The sequence below is a fragment of the Microtus oregoni genome, unplaced genomic scaffold, assembly GCF_018167655.1.
Source record: "Microtus oregoni isolate MIOR12 unplaced genomic scaffold, Mior012 000006F_ref0000085, whole genome shotgun sequence".
Lineage (NCBI taxonomy): Eukaryota > Metazoa > Chordata > Mammalia > Rodentia > Cricetidae > Microtus > Microtus oregoni.
In genome coordinates, this window is record NW_024543065.1 from 44446971 (window position 1) to 44466710 (window position 19740).

General features: G+C 43.4%; 2 protein-coding genes across 2 annotated transcripts; both read right to left on the reverse strand.

The window, feature by feature from the left end:
• Positions 1-799: 799 nt before the first annotated feature.
• On the reverse strand, positions 800-1738 carry LOC121449356 (olfactory receptor 5-like). The gene has a single exon (XM_041653716.1). It carries the CDS (start codon positions 1736-1738, stop codon positions 800-802), a length of 939 nt encoding a protein of 312 aa, XP_041509650.1.
• Positions 1739-16083: 14345 nt separating this feature from the next.
• On the reverse strand, positions 16084-17052 carry LOC121449847 (olfactory receptor 10A7-like). The gene has a single exon (XM_041654517.1). The coding sequence runs from the start codon at positions 17050-17052 to the stop codon at positions 16084-16086; it is 969 nt and encodes a 322-aa protein (XP_041510451.1).
• Between the last annotated feature and the right edge of the window lie 2688 nt (positions 17053-19740).

A 19740-nucleotide genomic window follows, 5' to 3' on the forward strand; every position in this document is an offset into this window, starting at 1 on the left:
GCTATCACTCACTCACATATCTCTGAGTGTATCTGCACATGAGTGCAGGTGGAAGGACGTGGCAGATTCCCCAGAGTGACAGTTACAGGCTATTGTGAGCTGCTTTGTATGTGTGTGCTGGGAACTGAACTCAGGTCCTCTTGCAAAAGCAGCAAGCTCCCTTAACTACCAAGCCAACTCTCCAGCCCCTTGTTTGATTTTTTTAAATTTAATGTTGATACCCACCATGATACAAATTGTTTTCTTTTTTTTATTTAATAGTGCATTGGTTGCCTCACACTTAATATGTCTGATCCATCCATCAGTAGATATTTAGGTTGCAAACACTCTGCAAATGTTAAAGCAACAAGGATTCTGCACACCTAGCTACCTGCATTTTCCAGGACAAATAGATACATTCAGTTAAAATGTATTTGTCTCCTAGGAATAAGAATAATGGGATGCCCTAGCTACATTCCTTGGGTTATGACTTAAGAAGTGGATCACTAGCCACTAGCCTGTATTTGTCTTGTTTTCGGTTGGGCTTTTCTGATTGCTCCTTAGGTATTTCAGATTTAGGTAGTGTTTGGTGTGTTGCTACCACATATTAAACAGAAAGTTTTATTCTATTTTTCTTTGTACTTTAAGGTCTATGGAGTTTTGGAGCCAAGAAATATTTGTAGTTCTTTTTTCAATGGTTTTTAGGATCAAACCCAGGGCCTGTGCATGCTATGATAGAGGTGCACCACTGAGCTACATCCCCACACCTCAAGGAATTTTTGGTCCAGGGAGAGAGGAGTCTAGAGTTGTAAGACAATGGTCAAGGCCAGTGGAAGGTCTTTTGCAGCACAGTGTGGACCTCCTTATTCCTCAGACAGTAGATGATGGGGTTGCAGAGGGGCGTGACCACCGTGTAGATGACGGACAGCACCTTGTTGAGGTCCATGGACTTGATGCGACTGGGGCGGCAGTAGATGAAGAGAGCTGCTGAGTAGAAGATGCCCACCACCACCAGGTGGGAGGCGCACGTGGAGAAGGCCTTGCGTCGGGCAGCAGCTGATGGCATCCGGAGAACGGCCATCCCAATGGCTGAATAGGAAGCCAAGGATACCAGGAGTGTCCCACAGAAGATGACAATGGCTGAGATGAAGTCTACCAGCTCTGTGAGGGCCACGTGGGTGCAGGATAGGTTGAGGAGAGGGGAAACATCACAGAAAAATTGGTTGAGGACGTTGGGGCCACAGTAAGACAGGCTGGCAATACATGTTGTTTTGGCCACTGAGACCACCAGCCCACCCAGCCATGAAGACAAGGCTAAGGCCAGGCAGACCTGGGGCCTCATGAGCAGGGGGTAGTGCAGTGGGCGGCAGATGGCCACATAGCGGTCATAAGCCATGGAGGCCAGGAGGGTGCACTCTGTGCAGATGAGGACTATGAAGAAGAAGAGTTGGGTCATGCAGAGTGTAAAGGAAATATGGTAGGGCCCCGTCCACAGCCCCACGAGCAGGGTGGGCATGGTGACGGACACATAGCACATCTCCAGGCAGCTGAGGTTGCCCAGGAAGAAGTACATGGGCTTGTGGAGCTCGCTGTGACTGCAGATGAGGTAGATGATGAGTGTGTTCTCCAGGAGCGTCAGCAGGTAGAGAGTCAGGAAGACGGCAAATAGGGCATCTCTTATGTCTAGCCTAGTGGACAATCCTAGCAAGAGGAACTGCTGAACCCTGGTCATGTTGGCCAACTCCAGGGGCCTTTCCATCTGCAGAGAGACAAACCAGTTGTTAACATGTGTCCTTCATAGTAAAAGTAATTAGAAAGTTGTTCAGTGATTTGAGCCTTTAGGGATTTAATCATATAAACGACTGCTTGATGTGGGCAGTCGATGGACAAGCTAAAATTAACCAGGCCAGTTCAATATAATAGATTCAGTTTTAATAAACAGAAAAAAAGGGAAACTCACACAACCAGGGTTCCAGCGAACACCAGGAGCGCAGAGAACAGAGAGAGCGGGGCAAGCGCACCTGGGTGTTTTTATCTTTTTTTCTTGGCCTCAGACGGACATACCCTAAAGAAAATGTGATTGGCTGAACTTCCCATCAACTGCTGGAAATTGGCTATGAGAAAGATTCTTTATATTTTTGAGATAAATGCTACAGCTGCTCATCCAAATGTATAGAAAGAATGCGACCAACTGAACCTCTATGATCCATTGAGCTTTTATTTATGTCAGAAATGTGTCATGATGACTCTGCTATTTTATTCAGCACTGTTAAGTCCTGCTATGACTTAGGTACTTCTTATTTTTTTTTGAAGATTTATTTTTATTTTATCTGCATGATTAGTACCTGCATGTGTATCTATGCACCACATGCATGCAGTGCCCACTGAGGCCACAGAGGGCATCAAATTCCCCTAGAACTGGAATTACAGATGTTTGTGAGCGACATGTGGGTGCTGGGACTTGAATCTGAGCCCTCTGGAAGAGCAACCAATGCTTTTAACTGCTGAGCCATGTTTCTAGCACTCCTGACTTAGTCTTAAATGACATAGTTATATTCTTTGCCTGTGTCCCACAAGGTAAGTACATCAGCCAAAGATGACCCAGTATGGAAGCGCCTGTAGCTCATCTCAACTCCATTACTCTACTAATTCCATTGGATGACATTACCCATCCCCAAACCCAGACCAGAAACAGTCTCCAACATCCAGACATACTAGAGATTCAGAAAAGTATACAATTTGAGAGTGCTTCTTGCTTTAGAGTGTCTAGCATAGATTCTGCCTACTGGGATTGAGCTCCTGTGATGAGATCGGCACCCAGGCAGGGGTCTTCTTCTTACTGTTGTTGTTGCTCCTTTTCCTCATCCTCCTCCTCATCCACTTCCTCCTCCCTTTCCTTCTCCTCCTCCTTCTTCTCCTCCTTCTTCTTCCTCTTCCCCATCTCTCTTTTATTCCTCTTAAATATGGATATTTTTTATATTGCTATTATTAGCAAATACATTTACTAAATAATTCAAAGCAACAATCTTCTCTTCTGTTAGGAGCTGACTTCTTACAGGACATAGAGCCAATGAAAAGAACTAAAGATAGGGATTTCAGATGAATTTAGAGCAATCATAGTGCTTACAAACCACATTATCTCGATATTGAAGACTACTCATTTATAAATGAGTATGAGTCTAATGAATAAGGGGAGATGCCCCTCACCTACCACATAGAAGAGACCAGGAAGAGCATTTTAACAAAGCAACAGCAATGCTAATGGTTTGAGGATGAGGGGAACTGCCTCAGAGAGCCTGCTTCACCATCTAGCAGATTTTCTCCACTTTAGATTTTTTTTTCAGTTTCTAATCTGGTTTTCTCTTCAAGGAAACATCCCCAATTTACTTCCAACATTCCATTTTTTAAAACTGCATTATTTAGGTGTGCATACGTGCGTGTGCACATGCACCAGGTTCATGTGGGAAAGTCGGAGGACAACTTACCAGACTCAGTTCTCTCCTGCCACGTGGATCCTGGAAATCTAGCTCAGGCTATCAGGCTCAGAGGTGAGTACCTTGACTCCCTGAGCCAGCTCACTGATCTCCCTCAAGCATTTCTCATGGACAAAGCATTCATGCTTCTCCCAGAATGATCACTGCTTTGTACATCGTCATGTGACCTCACCATGGGAAAACAGAACAAATACAACTGTAGTTCTCTCCCAGGTCGACTGAATTCTATGTTGTAAAATTATAGCCTCCAGATTTGATTCCCAAAGTTCTAGATGATAGATCACTGACAGCCTTTGTTCCAATTTTTCTGCCTGTGAAGATAAACTAGTTCATTCTTTCCTCTCCTCTTCTTTTCTTTCCTCCCCTCCCTTCTCCTTCCTTCCTCCCTCCCTCCCTGCCTCCCTCCCTCCCCCCTCCCTTTACCTGTCTCTGTAGATATCTCAGTCTGTCTGTGCTCTTTTTTTCTCTCCTTCCCTCTCCTTTATTTCTCTTAAGTACATAGGCATTTGATTCCATGCCTTGCTAGGATAAGTAAATATATTTACTAAATAATCACCTCAGTATTTTTATCATCCTTTGCTCTCAGTTGGGCATTTACCAAGCCAGGTTCTTAGAAGTATGATTTCTGTCAACATCCTCACAAATAGGCACAAGTGTCTTTGTAAACACCAGACACATTCAATACCTCAATATTTTTACCAAAAAATCATTCTCGGACAAATTCTCTATCTTCACAGAGCTGATCCTTCCTTTTTTAGTAGATTCTAGATGGCTCCTTTTGTGGGTCCCAGGGTCCCAGTTCCTTACTAGAAATTGTTCCCCTCTCTAAGCCCATCACAGAGATCACAAAGTATTCCAAATTACCTTCCAACCTCCACATCCCAGCACAGTGCCTCATACAGTATCAGCATCTTAGGAGACCAACAGAGTTAAAAATTCCAGCAAGGAGTGGGGATGGGCTCCCAATATTCCACCCCCAGCTGAGGACCTTGATGGAAGCAGAGGGATGAAGAATTGCTTTTCTTTCGCGGGTGTGGGGATTTTCATTGTTAGGTTGCCCATGCCCTGATGGATGACCCCAAACATAACACATGGGCAGCACTAATTGAACTTAGTGGGCTTTAAAATAAAAAGATAGGATGTTGGTTGGGATAGAAACAGGAGGTATGTTGTGGAGAGACAGGGTGAGCTGGAGGGAGGGAGTGGGGTAGATATATATTAGCCCCTTAAAACGTCTATAGAACTACAGTTGCCTGGTGTGCATATATCACTAGATTCAACCATCAGAATCACACGAAAGAAAAACATGATTTCTTATCTGAAGCTGAAGCATTAAGCTCTGCTATTAGTAACTTGCCTAAAGCACAGAGAAGGCTGTCTAGAGCTAGGGTGTGCAGAGAACTCTAGACACGTGAGTGACAAATCTCCTCCACCCCATGCTTCATCTCTTTTTCTTTCCTTGTTTAGCTTCTAGGTTTTTCCAAATGTTTAACATTTTGGTATAAACAGATGTTTATTATAGACAGCATGAAGCTGAGATCCACAGTGTCATTAGATCTTAATTTCAGAGAAATTTTATAGGACCTGTGCTTTGGCAGACGTTAGTTGGGTACAAGTCCAGTCGCAGACCCTTACATAGGCTCAGAAACTGCACCAAATCCAGCTATTTCCCATATACATTTTTTCAAGAAATTGGGTATATAATCAATTATCCTCAAGAATTTATTGGGAGAAAAATCAAATCATAGCTATATCAAGGACAGGTATAAAACACAGACAAATGTGAGCCCTGAAAATGATGCTTATTATTGGTCTCTATCAAGGATGTCTCGATGCTAACATTAACTCTAGGCCACAGAGCTGCCTGGGGGCTTCTGGAACTTGGATTTGGCTTCTATTTGGATGTCTCTTACCATCTTAAACAGAAGTCTTACTAATGAGTCATCAACAAGATATGTTTTTAAAATTAAAGGTGGTGCTGTCACCAACCTGATGGAACCCCCTATCTTCCTCTGAGAAGTCTTCTGCCCTAATTCTGTAGCTCTTCCTCCATTCCTGGCCTCCCATTGATTTCTCTTTGCCTACCCACAGTCACCTTCTTTGCAAATTCTTTTCTGTGCTGCCACCCATAACTTCAAATACAGTAAGATACCCTTAGAAACATATTTGGAAAAACTCATTTGTACATACACAGATGGATACACCTGAGCTCTGAAGTCCAGAGATAGAATATTCAGAGATTACCCTGCCTCAAAAGTGTTTACCAGCCCTTGAACCAAGTCAATAGCAGCTGTACAAAAAGGACAATTTAATGTAGTTACTAAAAATTGGGTTTAAGGGTCACAGATAACTCATGGAATATGTGAGAAAATCAACAGTAAAGACATTCTCTGTACAAGGATTTCAGGGATGAAAAGGACTTTGGATGGTCCTCTTGAGTTCTACGATCAGGAGCCCTTATGAATATTGTGAAGGCAAGATTTAAAAAAAATGAAAGCTAGTAATTTTTTTCTAGTGACAAATTGGAAAATTTTGAGAAATTAGAATTGGAGACATGGAGAAGTGTTTCATCTTAAGGTTAGGTAAAAAGGAATAAGGATCCTGACCAATTTTAATTCTAGGTATGAACAGATGTTGACATCCCTTCAATTATTACAGACAAAACCGAAGTCATCCCTCAAAAGAAGGTAGAGTCTTAACTGATCAACTATGGCCTTTAATTCCACAAACATTTGTCAAAGAAGGACATGCGCACAGAGAGCAGACCCTGAGGGACCAGAGAGACGGGGGCATGAAAAACATGAGCTTTAGTTAAAGGTGTTTGAAAAATTTGAAACAGTTTGTCTGTGGGAAAACTTAGTCTCTTTAGTACTTTACACATGTTCCATAATGTAAGAGCAATCGTTACATGCTTTGGGGTCATCCATGCTATATAATATGAGTGAATTCTTTGGGATGGTAAAACACAGGATGAAGAAGCAAAGGTTGTGACGTGTGAGAGACAAGCACAACAGGATATTTCCCCACTGATAAAATTCTGATACACAAAAGCCACTTGATTCATCTATGTCAGTTCTGTCTTTCTATCCACCCACCCACCCATCTTATCTATTTACCTATCATCCATCTATCTATCTATCTATCTATCTATCTATCTATCTATCTATCTATCTATCTTATATCTACCTACTATCATCTATCTCATAGCTATCAACACACATATTTGAAAACCTATGCAACTATGTATCTCATATCAATTATCTATACATTTATTATCTATTATATCTTTAATATATCCATAATTTATTGCTCATATATGTATGTCCTGAGGATTAAGCCATTTAGTGTCTCTATAGTGTTCAGCATCTGTAATGTGGACCTGATATCTTGGCTACTTTATAAAAGAAAAGTCTTTGTTCCTGTTGTTCCTTGATTTTACCCACAAAGAATAGCATTGGGTCATTATACCTGATAGTTGAGAGTAAAGAAGTAACGATCCTTTCCTGCTGATTCTGACTGTGGCAGAGACTCTGATACTTATACAGATTCAGCTTCTGCTTAGAGAAGGAGATGCCCAAGAACAACACCTTTCAATCTGCCTTGAAGAGTTCTTGACACACACACACACACACACACACACACACACACACACACACACACACACCGCCTTTCTCTCTTTGCTGCGGTGAGCTCTTGAAGTTGCAGAGTGGACTGCCAGCCCTGTGAGAAGGAGTAGACATGCAAACTTAAGCCTGAGCTCTGGACCCCAGAGACCTCTGTGGTCCCCGTGGACTGGGAAAGGAGTGCAGAGGAAAGCCTCTCATTGATGCTCTGCAGAGACTGAAGAAGATGGACAGAAGCAGGAAGCTTCTGAGCCACCTTCACTTCATGTCAAGGGGCATTGATGGTGTTTCCCAGAATTTCAGGCCTTGCTCTTGAGGCTGATGTGTCTGATGTCCACAGGAGAGGAAAGTGTAATAGAAAAGAGGCTGAAAATGCTGCTATTATAAGCTTATCTGTCACCTACCTCCACATCTACAGTAGCCAAAGGTAGAAGTAATCAGATATCCTTTGAGGGGAGACACAATGAAATATTGTGTAACCTTAAGTAAGGGAGGAAATTCTGACATGCTACAACATGCTACAAAGGGACGAAATTCTGACATGCTACAAAATGGATAGATCTTGAAGGCATGGTTAGTGTGGGAACTCCTTCAGCCAATAATCTTTAAGATACCAGATCATTTGCGTGTGATCTCTTGTACTATAAATGCTGATATAAAGCTTGTGCAGTCTCTCTCTCTCTCTCTCTCTCTCTCTCTCTCTCTCTCTCTTGCAACTGCTGGGTTCATTTCCTGTTGCCTGCTCATGCAGATTACTGTGATCTGTGAGACTACCTCTAAATAAAGAACCCTTTATTATACTCAATTCTGAGCTAGTGTGGGACTACTTTATAGCATCCATCTACATATGGTGTCAAGTGTAATAGTCACAGAAAAACTAGAAGGGGATGGAGAGATGACTCAGAGCTTAAAAGCATGCAGAGGTTAAATTCCAGAGGGCCAGAGTTCAGTTTCCAGAACCCACATGGTGGTAGCTTACAACCATCTGTATCTCCAGTTTCAGGGAATCTAATTCCCTCTTCGGCCTGTATAGATGCTGCACATATATGGTGTAATGGCACACAGGCAAGCAAACACTCATACACACATACACTACCCCAGAGAAGCTAAGTAACAAGCAGAACTCTAAGAGAAAACACATAGATCCTCCAGGACAGGAGAAATAGACAAGACTGCCTGACAAAATTGGGAGCATGGGGGTGGAGGGGGAGAAGGAAACGCAGAAGAGGAGAAGGAGGGGAGGAGGAAGGAAAACTAGAGGGAACAGGACAGTCAAGATGGGGAAAGGACAAAGACGGAGAACAAGGAAAGAGATGTCCTTTCTCAAGGTCCTAGCTAGAGCAATAAGACACCAAAAGGAGATCAAGGGGATAAAATCAGAAAAGAAGTCAAACTCTCACTATTTGCTGATGATATGATAGTTTACATAAGTGATCACAAAAATTCTACCAAGGAACTTCTACAACTCATAAACACTCAGTAATGTAGCAGGATACAAGATTAACTCAAAAAAATCAGTAGCTTTCCTTTACACAGATGATAAATGGGCTTAGAAAGAAATCAGAGAAACATCACTCTTCACAATAGCCACAAATAGCACAAAATATCTCGCAGTAACTCTAACCAAACAAGTGGAAGACTTACATGACAAGAACTTCAAATCTTTAAAAAAAAGAATGGAAGAAGACACCAGAAAGTGGAAAGATCTCCCACACTCTTGGGTAGGTAGTGTTGAAATAGGAGCTGCGGTGGGCTGCATCCCGGCACCCGGCCACCTGCATGGCTAGCTTTATACCTGAAATAATTACACAGAAATTGTATTCTTTTAAACACTGCTTGGCCCATTAGTTTTAACCTCTTATTGGCTAGCTCTTACATATTGATCTAACCCATTTCTAATATTCTGTGTAGCACCATGAGCTGGCTTACCAGAAAAGATCTAAAACTACATCTGTCTGGAGTGGGAGAATCATGGGGACTGCCTGACTCGGCTTCTTTCTCCCAGCATTCTGTTCTGTCTACTCCGCCTACCTAATTTTCTGTCCTATCAGGCCAAGCAGTTTTCTTTATTAGTTAACCAATGAAAGCAACAGATAAGATACAAGACTCACCTCCATCAAGGTAGAATTAACATAGTAAAAATGGCAATCTTACCAAAAGCAATCTACAGATTCAATGCAATGCCCATCAAAATCTCAGCAAAATTCTTCACAGACCTTAAAAGAACGGTACTCAAAAAACCGTTTGAAAATGGAAAAGCAAAAAACCCAGGATAGCCAAAACAATCCTGTACAATAAAACAACTTCTGGAAGCATCACAATCTCTGCCTTCAAACTCTACTGCAGAGCTATAGTACTGAAAACAGCCTGGTATTGGCATAAGAACAGACAGAATGGAATCGTGGACCTGGATATTAATCCACACGCCTCACCTTCGAACACCTGATTTTTGACAAAGAAGCAAAAAATATCAAATGAAAAAAAGAAAGCATATTTAACAAATGGTGATGACATAACTGGATATCAACATGTAGAAGAATGAAAATAGGCCCATATCTATCACCATGCACAAACTAAAGTCCAATGGGTCAAAGACCTCAACATAAAGCCAGCCATACTAAACGTTATAGAAGAGAAAGTAGAAGTACACTTGAATGCATTGGCACATGAGACCACTTCCTAAATATAACCCCAGTAGCACAGACACTGAGAGAAACAATTAATGGGACCTCCTAAAACTGAAAAGCTTCTGTAAAGCAAAGGACATGGTCAACAAGACAAAATGACAGCCTACAGAGTGGGAAAAGATCTTCACTAACCCTACATCAGACAGAGGTCTGCTCTCCAAAATAAAAGGATCAAGAAATTGGTCATAAAAAGAACAAATAACCCAATCAAAAATGGAGTACAGACCTAAACAGAGAACTTTCAACAGAGGAATCTAAAATGGCTGAAAGACACTTAAAGAAATGCTCAACATTCTTAGTTATCAGAGAAATGCATATCAAAACAACTCTGAGAAACCATCTTACACCATTAAGAAGAATGGCCAAGATAAAAAACACTGAAGACAACTTATGCTGGAGAGGTTGTGGGACAAGAGAACACTCCTGCATTGCTGGTGGAAGTGCAAGCTGGTACAGCCCCTTTGGATATCGGTATGGCAATTTCTAAAAAAATTTGGCAACAACCGTCCTCAAGACCCAGCAATACCACTTTTGGGTATATATCCAAAGAATGCTCAATCATGCCACAAGGACATGTGCTCAACTATGTTCATAACAGCATTGTTTATCATAGTCCGAACCTGGAAACAATCTAAATGCCCCTCGATTGAATAGTGGATAAGGAAAATGTGGTACATTTACACAATGAAGTACTACACAGCAGAAAAAAAACCCGACATTTTGAAATTTACAGGCAAATGGATGGAGCTAGCAAACATCATATTGAGTGAGGTAACCCAGACCTAGAAAGACAATTATCATATGTACTTACTCATAAGTGGTTTTTAAACATAAAACAAAGAAAACCAGCCTACAAATCACAATCCCAGAGAATACAGACAACAATAAGGACCCTATGAGAGACATAGATGGATCTAATCTACATGGGAAGTAGTAAAATACAAGCTATCCTGAGTAAATTGGGAGTATGGGGACCATGAGAGAGGGTTGAAGGGGAGGGGAGAGGCAAGGAAGGGAGCAGAGAAAAATGTATAGCTCAATAAAATCAATAAAAAAAGAAAAGAAAAAAGAGATATCTTGATTGAGGGAGCCATTTATGGGACTAGTAAGAAGCTTGGCAGTAGAGAAATGACCAGAAATCAGCAAGGATGACCCCAGCTAAGACCCTAAGCAATAGTGGAGAGGGTGCCCTAAATGGCCTAGCCTTGTAGTTAGATTGATGAATATCTTAAATGTCACTATAGAACCTACATCCAGCAACTGATGGAAGCAGGTGCAAAGAACCACAGCGGAGCATTTGGCTGAGCTCCCAAAGTCCAGCTGAAGAGAGGGAGGAGTGAGAATATGAGCAAAGAGGTCAAGACCATGATGGGTATGCCCACGGAAACAGCTTATATGAGCCAATGTAAGCCTACCAACTCCAGACTGACAGCGAGGGAGCACCAAACTAGGCCCTCTGAACATGGGTGACAATTGTATGCCTGGGGCAGACTGTGGGGCCACTGGCAGGATTTATCCCTACTGCTTTACTGACTTTTTGGAACCCATTCTCTCTGGAGGGATACCTTGTTCAGCCTAGATATAGTGGGGAGAGCCTTGTTCCTGCCTCAAAACAAGGTGCTAGACTTGGCTTGACTCCCCATGGGAAGCCTTACTCTCTCTGAGGGGTAGATGGGAGGTGGGATGGGAGTGAGAGGGGGGAAGGTGGAGGGAGCAGGAGGAAGGGATGGAGTGGGAAATGGATTTGGCATGTGAAATAAGAAGACCGTTTTAATAAATTTAAAAAAATAAAAAAAACTTGAAGAATTCATTGCCCTCAAAATATCATCAAACCCTAACTGGAGCAAACTATTTTTTTTAAACAAGGTTTTTCCATGTATCCCTTGATATCCTGGAACTCACTCTGCAGACCAGGCTGGCCTTGAACTCACAGTGATCCACATGATTCTCCTTCCTAAGTGTAGGGATTAAAGATGTGTTCTACCATGACCCAGCAAAAGTTTTTCTTTTAAAATATCTATTCTTTGACATTATCTTTCTATATTCAATGCATTTTCATCATACCTACACCTATTTCCTCCCCTTCAACTTCTGCCCCCCAACATTTTCACATACCAAAGGTCTACATATTATTTACATTTAATTATTTTCTTCTAAAGACAAAATCCACAGTTTTTAGCAACCAAGGAAAAATCTATACATATATAATACTTTTTCTAATGTACTGTTACTCATCCTGTTTTTTATGACTTTATTTTAAATATCTTCTGTTTATTCTTTGACAATTCCATAAGTGTATACCATGTATATTGACCATATCCACCCCAACTTCTTCCTTCCACTGCCCACCCCCAACATGTTCTCCTCCCACCTTTGGTCCTCCTGTTCCATTTTCTTTTCAAATTCGCAGAGTCTAGTTTGTGCTGCCTGTTGACATGTGAATTAATCATGCCAGTTTGACCTTGTGCAGGTGACCACAGTGCAATGAGTTTGTGTGTGCAACAGCCAAGCCATGTCCTACAGGCGGCCCTTCACAGCTCTCCTCCCCTTCCTCCAGCTTCATCTCATGCTTCTTCCATGATATCCACTAACCCTGGGGGGAACGGTGTCAGTTTTTGCCTTTATATGTAATCTAGCAAGCTAGTGCAAAGCCTTCCACATGCTTTTCCCCTAACTATATACACAGTAGTGACAAACAGGGCATTGACTCCTGACATCCACAAATCTATTCATACTACAACAGATTATTTTTTCTTATAATGAAATATGATTCATTCTTTAAAAGTTAAACTGAACACCACAGTATTTGAAAAATATTTACTAACTCTTTTTTTCTCCACCCAAACAGAGCTGGGCTTCTTCTCTGAGCAAGTCACATGGTGGGTTCATAGTTGGCCATCTTCTGAATGAGGACAGAAGAACGTTACGTAGAGTTGTTCTCAGCAGATTTGAAACTCAACTTTGACCTGTATTTCAGAAGCCATACACCTAGACAGATTAAGATGATTTTCAACAACCCAAATAAATTGCCTTTCTCTCAGGAGCATTGAGAATACAAAAGTAGTTACTGTAGATGTCACTCAGCTCAGTAGAAATGAAATTATCCCCTAATAGAGTCATTTTTATCATTATCATTCTGCGGGAATGAGGTATAGACATTTTTTCAAACTTAAATTAGCAGAAGCATTTACCATGTTGGCATGAAAACTGACAGAATGGACAGAGTCTCAGTAAGTACTAGCTGATTTCCATCACGAAGTTACCAGTAATGGCCTGGTGCAGTGGCCACTCTCAGGGCTCTTCTGTAGAGGCAACTACACTCTGTACAGAGGGGGATAAGATTAAACAATTATTTAAAAGTTGTAGTAGTGATGTGGGAGGGTCTTATGTTTTGAGTTGATTTCATTGGTTAATAAAGAAACTGCCTTGGCCCTTTGATAGGACAGAAAATTAGGTAGGCAGAGTAAACAGAACAGAATGCTGGGAGGAAGTGAGGCAGTCGCCATGCCTCTCCTCTCTGAGACAGACGCGATGGAGCCAGCCGCCAGGCCAGACATGCCGAATCTTTCCAGGTAAGACACCACTTCGTGGTGCTACACAGATTATTAAAAATGGGTTAATCAAGTTGTGAGAATTAGCCAGTAAGAGGCTAGAACTAATTGGCCAAGCAGTGTTTGAATGAATAAAATTTGTGTGTTGTTATTTCGGGGCATAAGCTAGCCAGGTGGCTGGGAGCTGGGTGGCAGGAACGCAGCCCGCTGCTCCTTCTACATAGTAGTGTGGTTGTTTGAATGATGAATGTCTCCCATAGTCTTGGGCATTTGAATACTTGATCCCCAGTTGGTGGCCCTGTTTGGGGACGTTTAGGTGTGGTGTTTCTGGAGGAGGTGTGTCACTGGGAGTGGGCTTTGAGGTTTCAAGTGTTATACCCAGCTAGCTCACACTTTCTCTGCTTTCTGCTTGTACTTCTAGGTGTTGGTGGTTAGCGCTCAGCTCTACTCTGCCACCATGAACTCAGCCCTTTGAAACCGTAATCATAAATAGCTTTCTTCTATAAGTTGCTTTGTCTATGATGCTTTATCACAAGCAATAGAAAAGTTAAGTGTTCAAGATGGACTGCAATCTTCTCAACAGGATGCTGCACAAATCGTCGCACCTTCTTCGGGGCTTACTTTATACTCTGTGAACAGGAAGAAGTGGGCTTGGGGTTCGTTGGCCCCTGTGGTGCCCAACCTCCATTGTTACTGTAGAGGTATAAGGAGGCAGTCAGTGTAAAATACACACACTCGACGATGGTGGTGAGATGGTGATGTCAACAGTCAATATGCACAGGGTTGTCGTGATGGGGCTTTGATACTAGTGCCATGTGCACAAACATCTTTATTTTAACTCAGCCCAGAGCAGTTTTAACTGAGAAGATTATACATTTTCATGGAACAGAATCCTCCAGTTTCCTATACAGTGACAGTGATGTTACCACAGTTACCACAATCACCTTTATCGTCACTATCATCATCATCACTACCGCTGTCATCACCACCACCACCATCATCACCACCATTACCTCTCAAGTACCAGGCTAATGGTTAGGGCTAAAATCAGGAGTCATACCAAGAGATAGAAAACGCCACCCAAATGGTTTAAGTTCACAGAAGGATACTTTCCACGGGTAGTCTGAAGTTCAGGGTATGAGAGATCCAGGAATCCATCAGTCATTAGGGCCTCATTGCTGTCTATCCAATAGATTTGTTTTTCTTTTTTTGATTCTATTATCAGTCAGAGACTCCTGTTTTATACACACACACACACCCACACATGCATACAGTATGTAAGGGTGCATACATGTGTGCTGTGCCCGAATTGGCCAGAAGAAGGCTTTCAGAGGGTAGCCACATGGATATTAGGGAAGGGAACTCTAGTCCTGTAGACGAGTGGTGAGTGCACTATATTGCTGAGCCTCCTCTGTTAAAGCCCAAATCGTAGCACCTACGTCTTCTACAATCCTGTAGATGTGCTCATTAGTTTTATATTCACTTGACACAATCTAGAGTCATTTGGAAAGACGGACTCTCAACTGAGGAAATGTCTCCATGAGATTGTCCTATAGGGAAGTCTGGAGAATGCCTTCTTGGTTAGTGATTTTTATGGGAGGACCTTGTTCACAGTTGGTGATGCCCTCTTGGACTTGTTTCCTAGGTTATGCTAGAAAGCAGCTGAGCCAGCCATGGGGTTGTCCTTGTAAGCAGCCCCTCTCCACAGTCTCTGCTTTAGCTCCTACCTCCAGGTTCGTTTCTTGAGTTCCTGCCCTGACTTCCTTCAGTGATGGACTGTGACCTATGAGTTTTAAAATGAAATAAATATTTCCTCCCCAAGTTGCTTTTGGCCATGGTGTTTTACCACAGCAGTAGAAACGCTCATTAAGATAATGGATCAAGAAAAAAATTTGAGAGAAATACCGATCTGACTTTCTGATGTAGATTTATTAATGTCTCCAGTTCTTCAGCCATCCATCTGTGAAGGTCAGGTTTCATGTGACTCCAGCCTCCTCCACATAAAGGTTGAAGGTATCAGTTGTCTAATCCAAACAATAATATGTCATGTGACCAAAGTCTTGATAATTCCTCATGCAGTTGGTTTTCCCCTCTTACACTTCAGCTACTGTGATGAAAAGCCAAGCCTTAATCAGCCCTTTGGTCTCAAGAGAAGTATATGGATCAAATCTCCTTCATTTAGGCCATCCTAACATTGATCAACATCCATTTGCATGAGTAAAATTAGTCCATGTCAAAATGCCACAAAGATAGGTCCAGCCTAGATTACCTTACCTTATATCCAGTTGATTGAAAGTGAATGAGATTAAGTTAGTTACTGGCATTTTGTTTCTGAGACATGGTTTCTCTGTGTAGCTTTGGAGCCTGTCCTAGCACTTTGTACACCATGCTGGCCTCGAACTCAGAGCTCCGCCTGCCTCTGCCTCCCAAGTGCTGTGCCACCACCGCCCGGCATAAGTTACAGGCTTTAGGATACTAAATTTTAAATGATTTGTTACACAACATTCTTTCAGAAGAGCTAGCTAATGCGCTTTAGTTGACTTAAAGTGGATTCATTTGTCCACTTTTATTTAAAATAACCAAGATCAGAGATCAAAAGTTTGGTGTTGTGCCTTCTTTTGGGTAGGAAAATGGAAGCAGCCATGGGTTCCCCAGAGGAGCGTCAGGGTGTTAAGCTACCCTGAGAAAGTGGCCCTCAACAATTTTTTGAATCTGAAAGATGGTAGGAGAGAGAATTCATTCATGGAGTCTAGAGTCTAGACCCTTGGCGTCCGCAGCATACACGGCCAAAGGCAGCTTTGACCTCCTTGTTCCGCAGGCTGTAGATGAGGGGGTTGAGCATGGGGGTCACCATGGTGTATGACAGGGACACCACTTGCTTGCTCTCAGGAGAGTAGCTGGCCTTGGGGCGCAAGTGGATGACCCCCGTTGTGCCGTAAAACAGAATTACCACCATGAGGTGGGAGGCACAGGTGGACAGGGCCTTGTGGCGCCCAGAGGCTGATGGCATCCGAAGGACAACAGTCAGAATCATGACATAGGATGTAGCTATAAGACAGAAGGGAGCCATGATGACAAGGACAGTGGCCACAAACACGTTGGCCTCAAAGACTCTGGTGTCTGCACACACCAGGCTCAGCAGAGGTGCTATGTCACAGAAGAAGTGCCGGATGCCCCGTGGCCCACAGAAGGGAAAGTTAAAGAGCCAGATAGTGAAGACCAGAGCCAGGGGGATTCCTGCCAGCCAGCAAGTGGTGGCCAGCAGGTGGCACAGCCTCGAGCTCATGATGGCACCATAACGCAGTGGCCTGCAAATGGCCAGGAAGCGGTCCCAGGCCATGACCGTGAGGAGAAAACACTCAGATGTGACACAGGACAGCACGAGGAGCAGCTGCAGGGCACAGCTTGTCGGAGACATCCCACGTCCTGGCCGCAGCAGGGTCACCAGCAGACGGGGTGCCACGTCCAGTGAGAAGCAGATTTCCACCAGTGCCAGCTGCCGTAGGAAGAAGTACATGGGCGCACGCAGGCCTGGATCCAGGCTGGTGAGCAAGACGATGAGTGTGTTGCCTAGCAACGTGAGCAGGAAGGCGGCCAGGAAGAGCGCTGAGAGCATTGGACGCAGGGAGGGCACATGTGCGAAGCCTAGCAACACGAACTCCAGCTCACGTGCGCGGCTCTGATTGGCCCAGGGAGGAGCTGCCCAGGAAGGTGGCATGTGCCCAGGATTCGAGGGCACTGAGCTAAGGACCGGGGAGGAACCCTATAGAGTACCAGAGGGAGGAGAAGATGAAGCAAAAATTGGAGCCTGTAGGTTCTGTCCTCTACAGTTACCTGAAAGACGAATCCTCTCACACCCAGGGTCTTCGGTAAACACCTCAGCAAGTGTGGAATGAATGAAATGACCTCATCTGTTGACCTGACTCCTTCCTAATTCTCTGGTCTGTGCTCCATGGAGCTCCATGCAGCATATGCAAACCATCAGGGCCTTTGTAACCTTCATTCTCTCTCCTCCAACCACTCTTTCCATGTCCGTTTATAAGGATGGATGTGTGCTGGCTCTTACGTCTCTACACACACTTCCCGCTACTCTTCCAAGTGGTTCCCGTGATCCTCAACCCCTAACACTCTTTCCCCACGAACCCAGCATGCCCTCTTTGCATATACATATTTCATATGTTGGCATCCTTAGACCATTCTCAGTCTCCAGATATATTAAAATATCACCTTCAAGGCCACCACGATGGCTCAGCGAGTAAAGGAGCTTGCCACTAAGCCTGAAGACCTGAGTTCAAGCCTCAGTACCCACAGAGTGGAAGAAGAGAGTCAACTCCTGTAAGTTGTTCCTATAGCAACATGGCACCTGTGTTCTCCCTCTGCCACATCTCATCACATACAAATAGATAAACAAAGACACCTTCTGAGGGCCATTCTTGGTGGCCAGAAGATAGCAGTAACCGCCCCTTCTACTATTCACACTTTCTGAGTATAGCTGTAGTTGAACAAACGCTGGCTCAAGTTTATCTCCTATTCAACAAGCCTAGTCACGCTGCAATCTCTCACCGTCACGGGTCATGCCATTTCATCTACTGCCCAGGAGATTACTCTCCAGTAAATACTATCAAAAAATGTCTCTTGTGTGGGTTTTGTGAAAAATCAATTTTGAGTAAAATATATGGAATTTCTGGGCCTGGGGAGATAGCTATGTGTGTCATGTGCTTGCTGTCCACACAAGAAGACCCAAGTTTAGGTCCTTATCACACAAAAGCAGGGTGCTGCCTCTGTCACCCCAGTGCGGATCATAGGGGAATGTGGTATAGAGGCAGGAGGAGCCTAGGGGCTGCTTGTCAGCGAGAGCCTGGCTGAAGGGTACCACAGTCAGTGACAGATCCTGTCTGAGAAAATAAGGTAGCGGGCTTGGAACGATGGTGCGGGGGGTAAGAGAGTGTGCTGTGCTGTGCAAGCGTGGGGACTGCATTCAAGCCTGTCGCATCCATGTAAAGAGCAGTATGGCTTCATAAGCCTGTGACTGTGGTGTTCGGGGAGCAGAGGTGGGTGCATCATGGGAGTTCTCTGTTTAACCAGCCTGGCTGAAATGGCAAGCTTCTGGCTCACTGGCCATGTCTTATAGGAATGAGGCAGAGAGAAAAGGAAGACGAAGTGCCCTCTGCTGGCCTCTGCATGCATGTTCACGGTCATACAGCACTCAGCCATGTGCATGCTACAAGCACACACCACACCAGAAATTTTTAAAAATTAAAAAGTGTTTACAGGGGATCAATACCTTTACTTCTGGTCTCTGCATTCAAATGGACAGGCAAGCATTCCTGCATACACATGTGTGCACTACACCACACACATTTACATGCACACACACACTATATATATATATATATATATATATATATATATATATATATATATATACATATATGTACATATGTTTTTTCCAGGTCTGGGCCATAATCAAATATGTCCAAAGACATGTCAGTGACTTCAGAGCTCTTCTTTGTATACTCCTATTGTAAGCAAGATGAAGCTTAACTGTCTCATCATGACATTCATATTCTCTTGGGAGACATCCATCCATCCATCCATCCAATCCAGAAGGTAATTCACAGCACCGGATATTGCAGCAGGAACTGATCGAGAGACCTGTTCCTCAGCTTCTGATGCTTAGGCAGACAGAGGGAAATGCTTAATCCGAAGGGGGAGGATTGCACAGAAGGGTGTCACAGAGTGACATCCTCCTGTAGCTCATCAGACATTCTCACGGTAACACTCGTTTCACGCATGTCCCTTTGTTATACGTAACACGATGCCTGGTTCATAGAGGTGAAGAATTTGTATTTACAAAATGTTTGAACATCTGTCTTGTTCATAATTCCACCTCTAGCTTTTACTTCAGTACCTGGCAGATAACAGAAATCAGAAGTACTTTGTTTTTCAAAGGTTTCTCTGTATAACCACTCTGGATAACCTGAAACTCACTTTATAGACCAGGCTGGCCTCAAACCCAGAGATCTACCTGCCTCTGCCTCCCGAGTGCTGAGATAAAAGGCATGCGTGACTACCACCTGGCACAGAAGCACTTTTTTGAACATCTGGGCACTGACACGCCCCTTTTCCTTAAAACATCTCTATAATATCCTGCACATTCTCACTTGCTCTTCTTTTCTGCTCCCTGCTGGCTTCTCACACTCACCTTGGTGGTAAAGGCTGTTCCCACTCTCTTCACACAGGCCCGAAGTTAAGCTGGACTCAGACCAGGGGGTGCCTGGCTGTGCATCTCCACATCTAGAAGTGTAGTTGATAGTGAATGAAACTGCAAGATGGGCCAGTGGGTAAGGGCTTGCTCTGTAAGTACAAGGCCCTGAGTTCAATCCCCAGTAGCCAGGCATGGCTG

Bases quoted from the DNA above. Each gene is read 5' to 3' on its own strand.
- LOC121449847 (XM_041654517.1), bottom strand. From the start codon at position 17,052: ATGCCACCTTCCTGGGCAGCTCCTCCCTGGGCCAATCAGAGCCGCGCA.
- LOC121449356 (XM_041653716.1), bottom strand. From the start codon at position 1,738: ATGGAAAGGCCCCTGGAGTTGGCCAACATGACCAGGGTTCAGCAGTTC.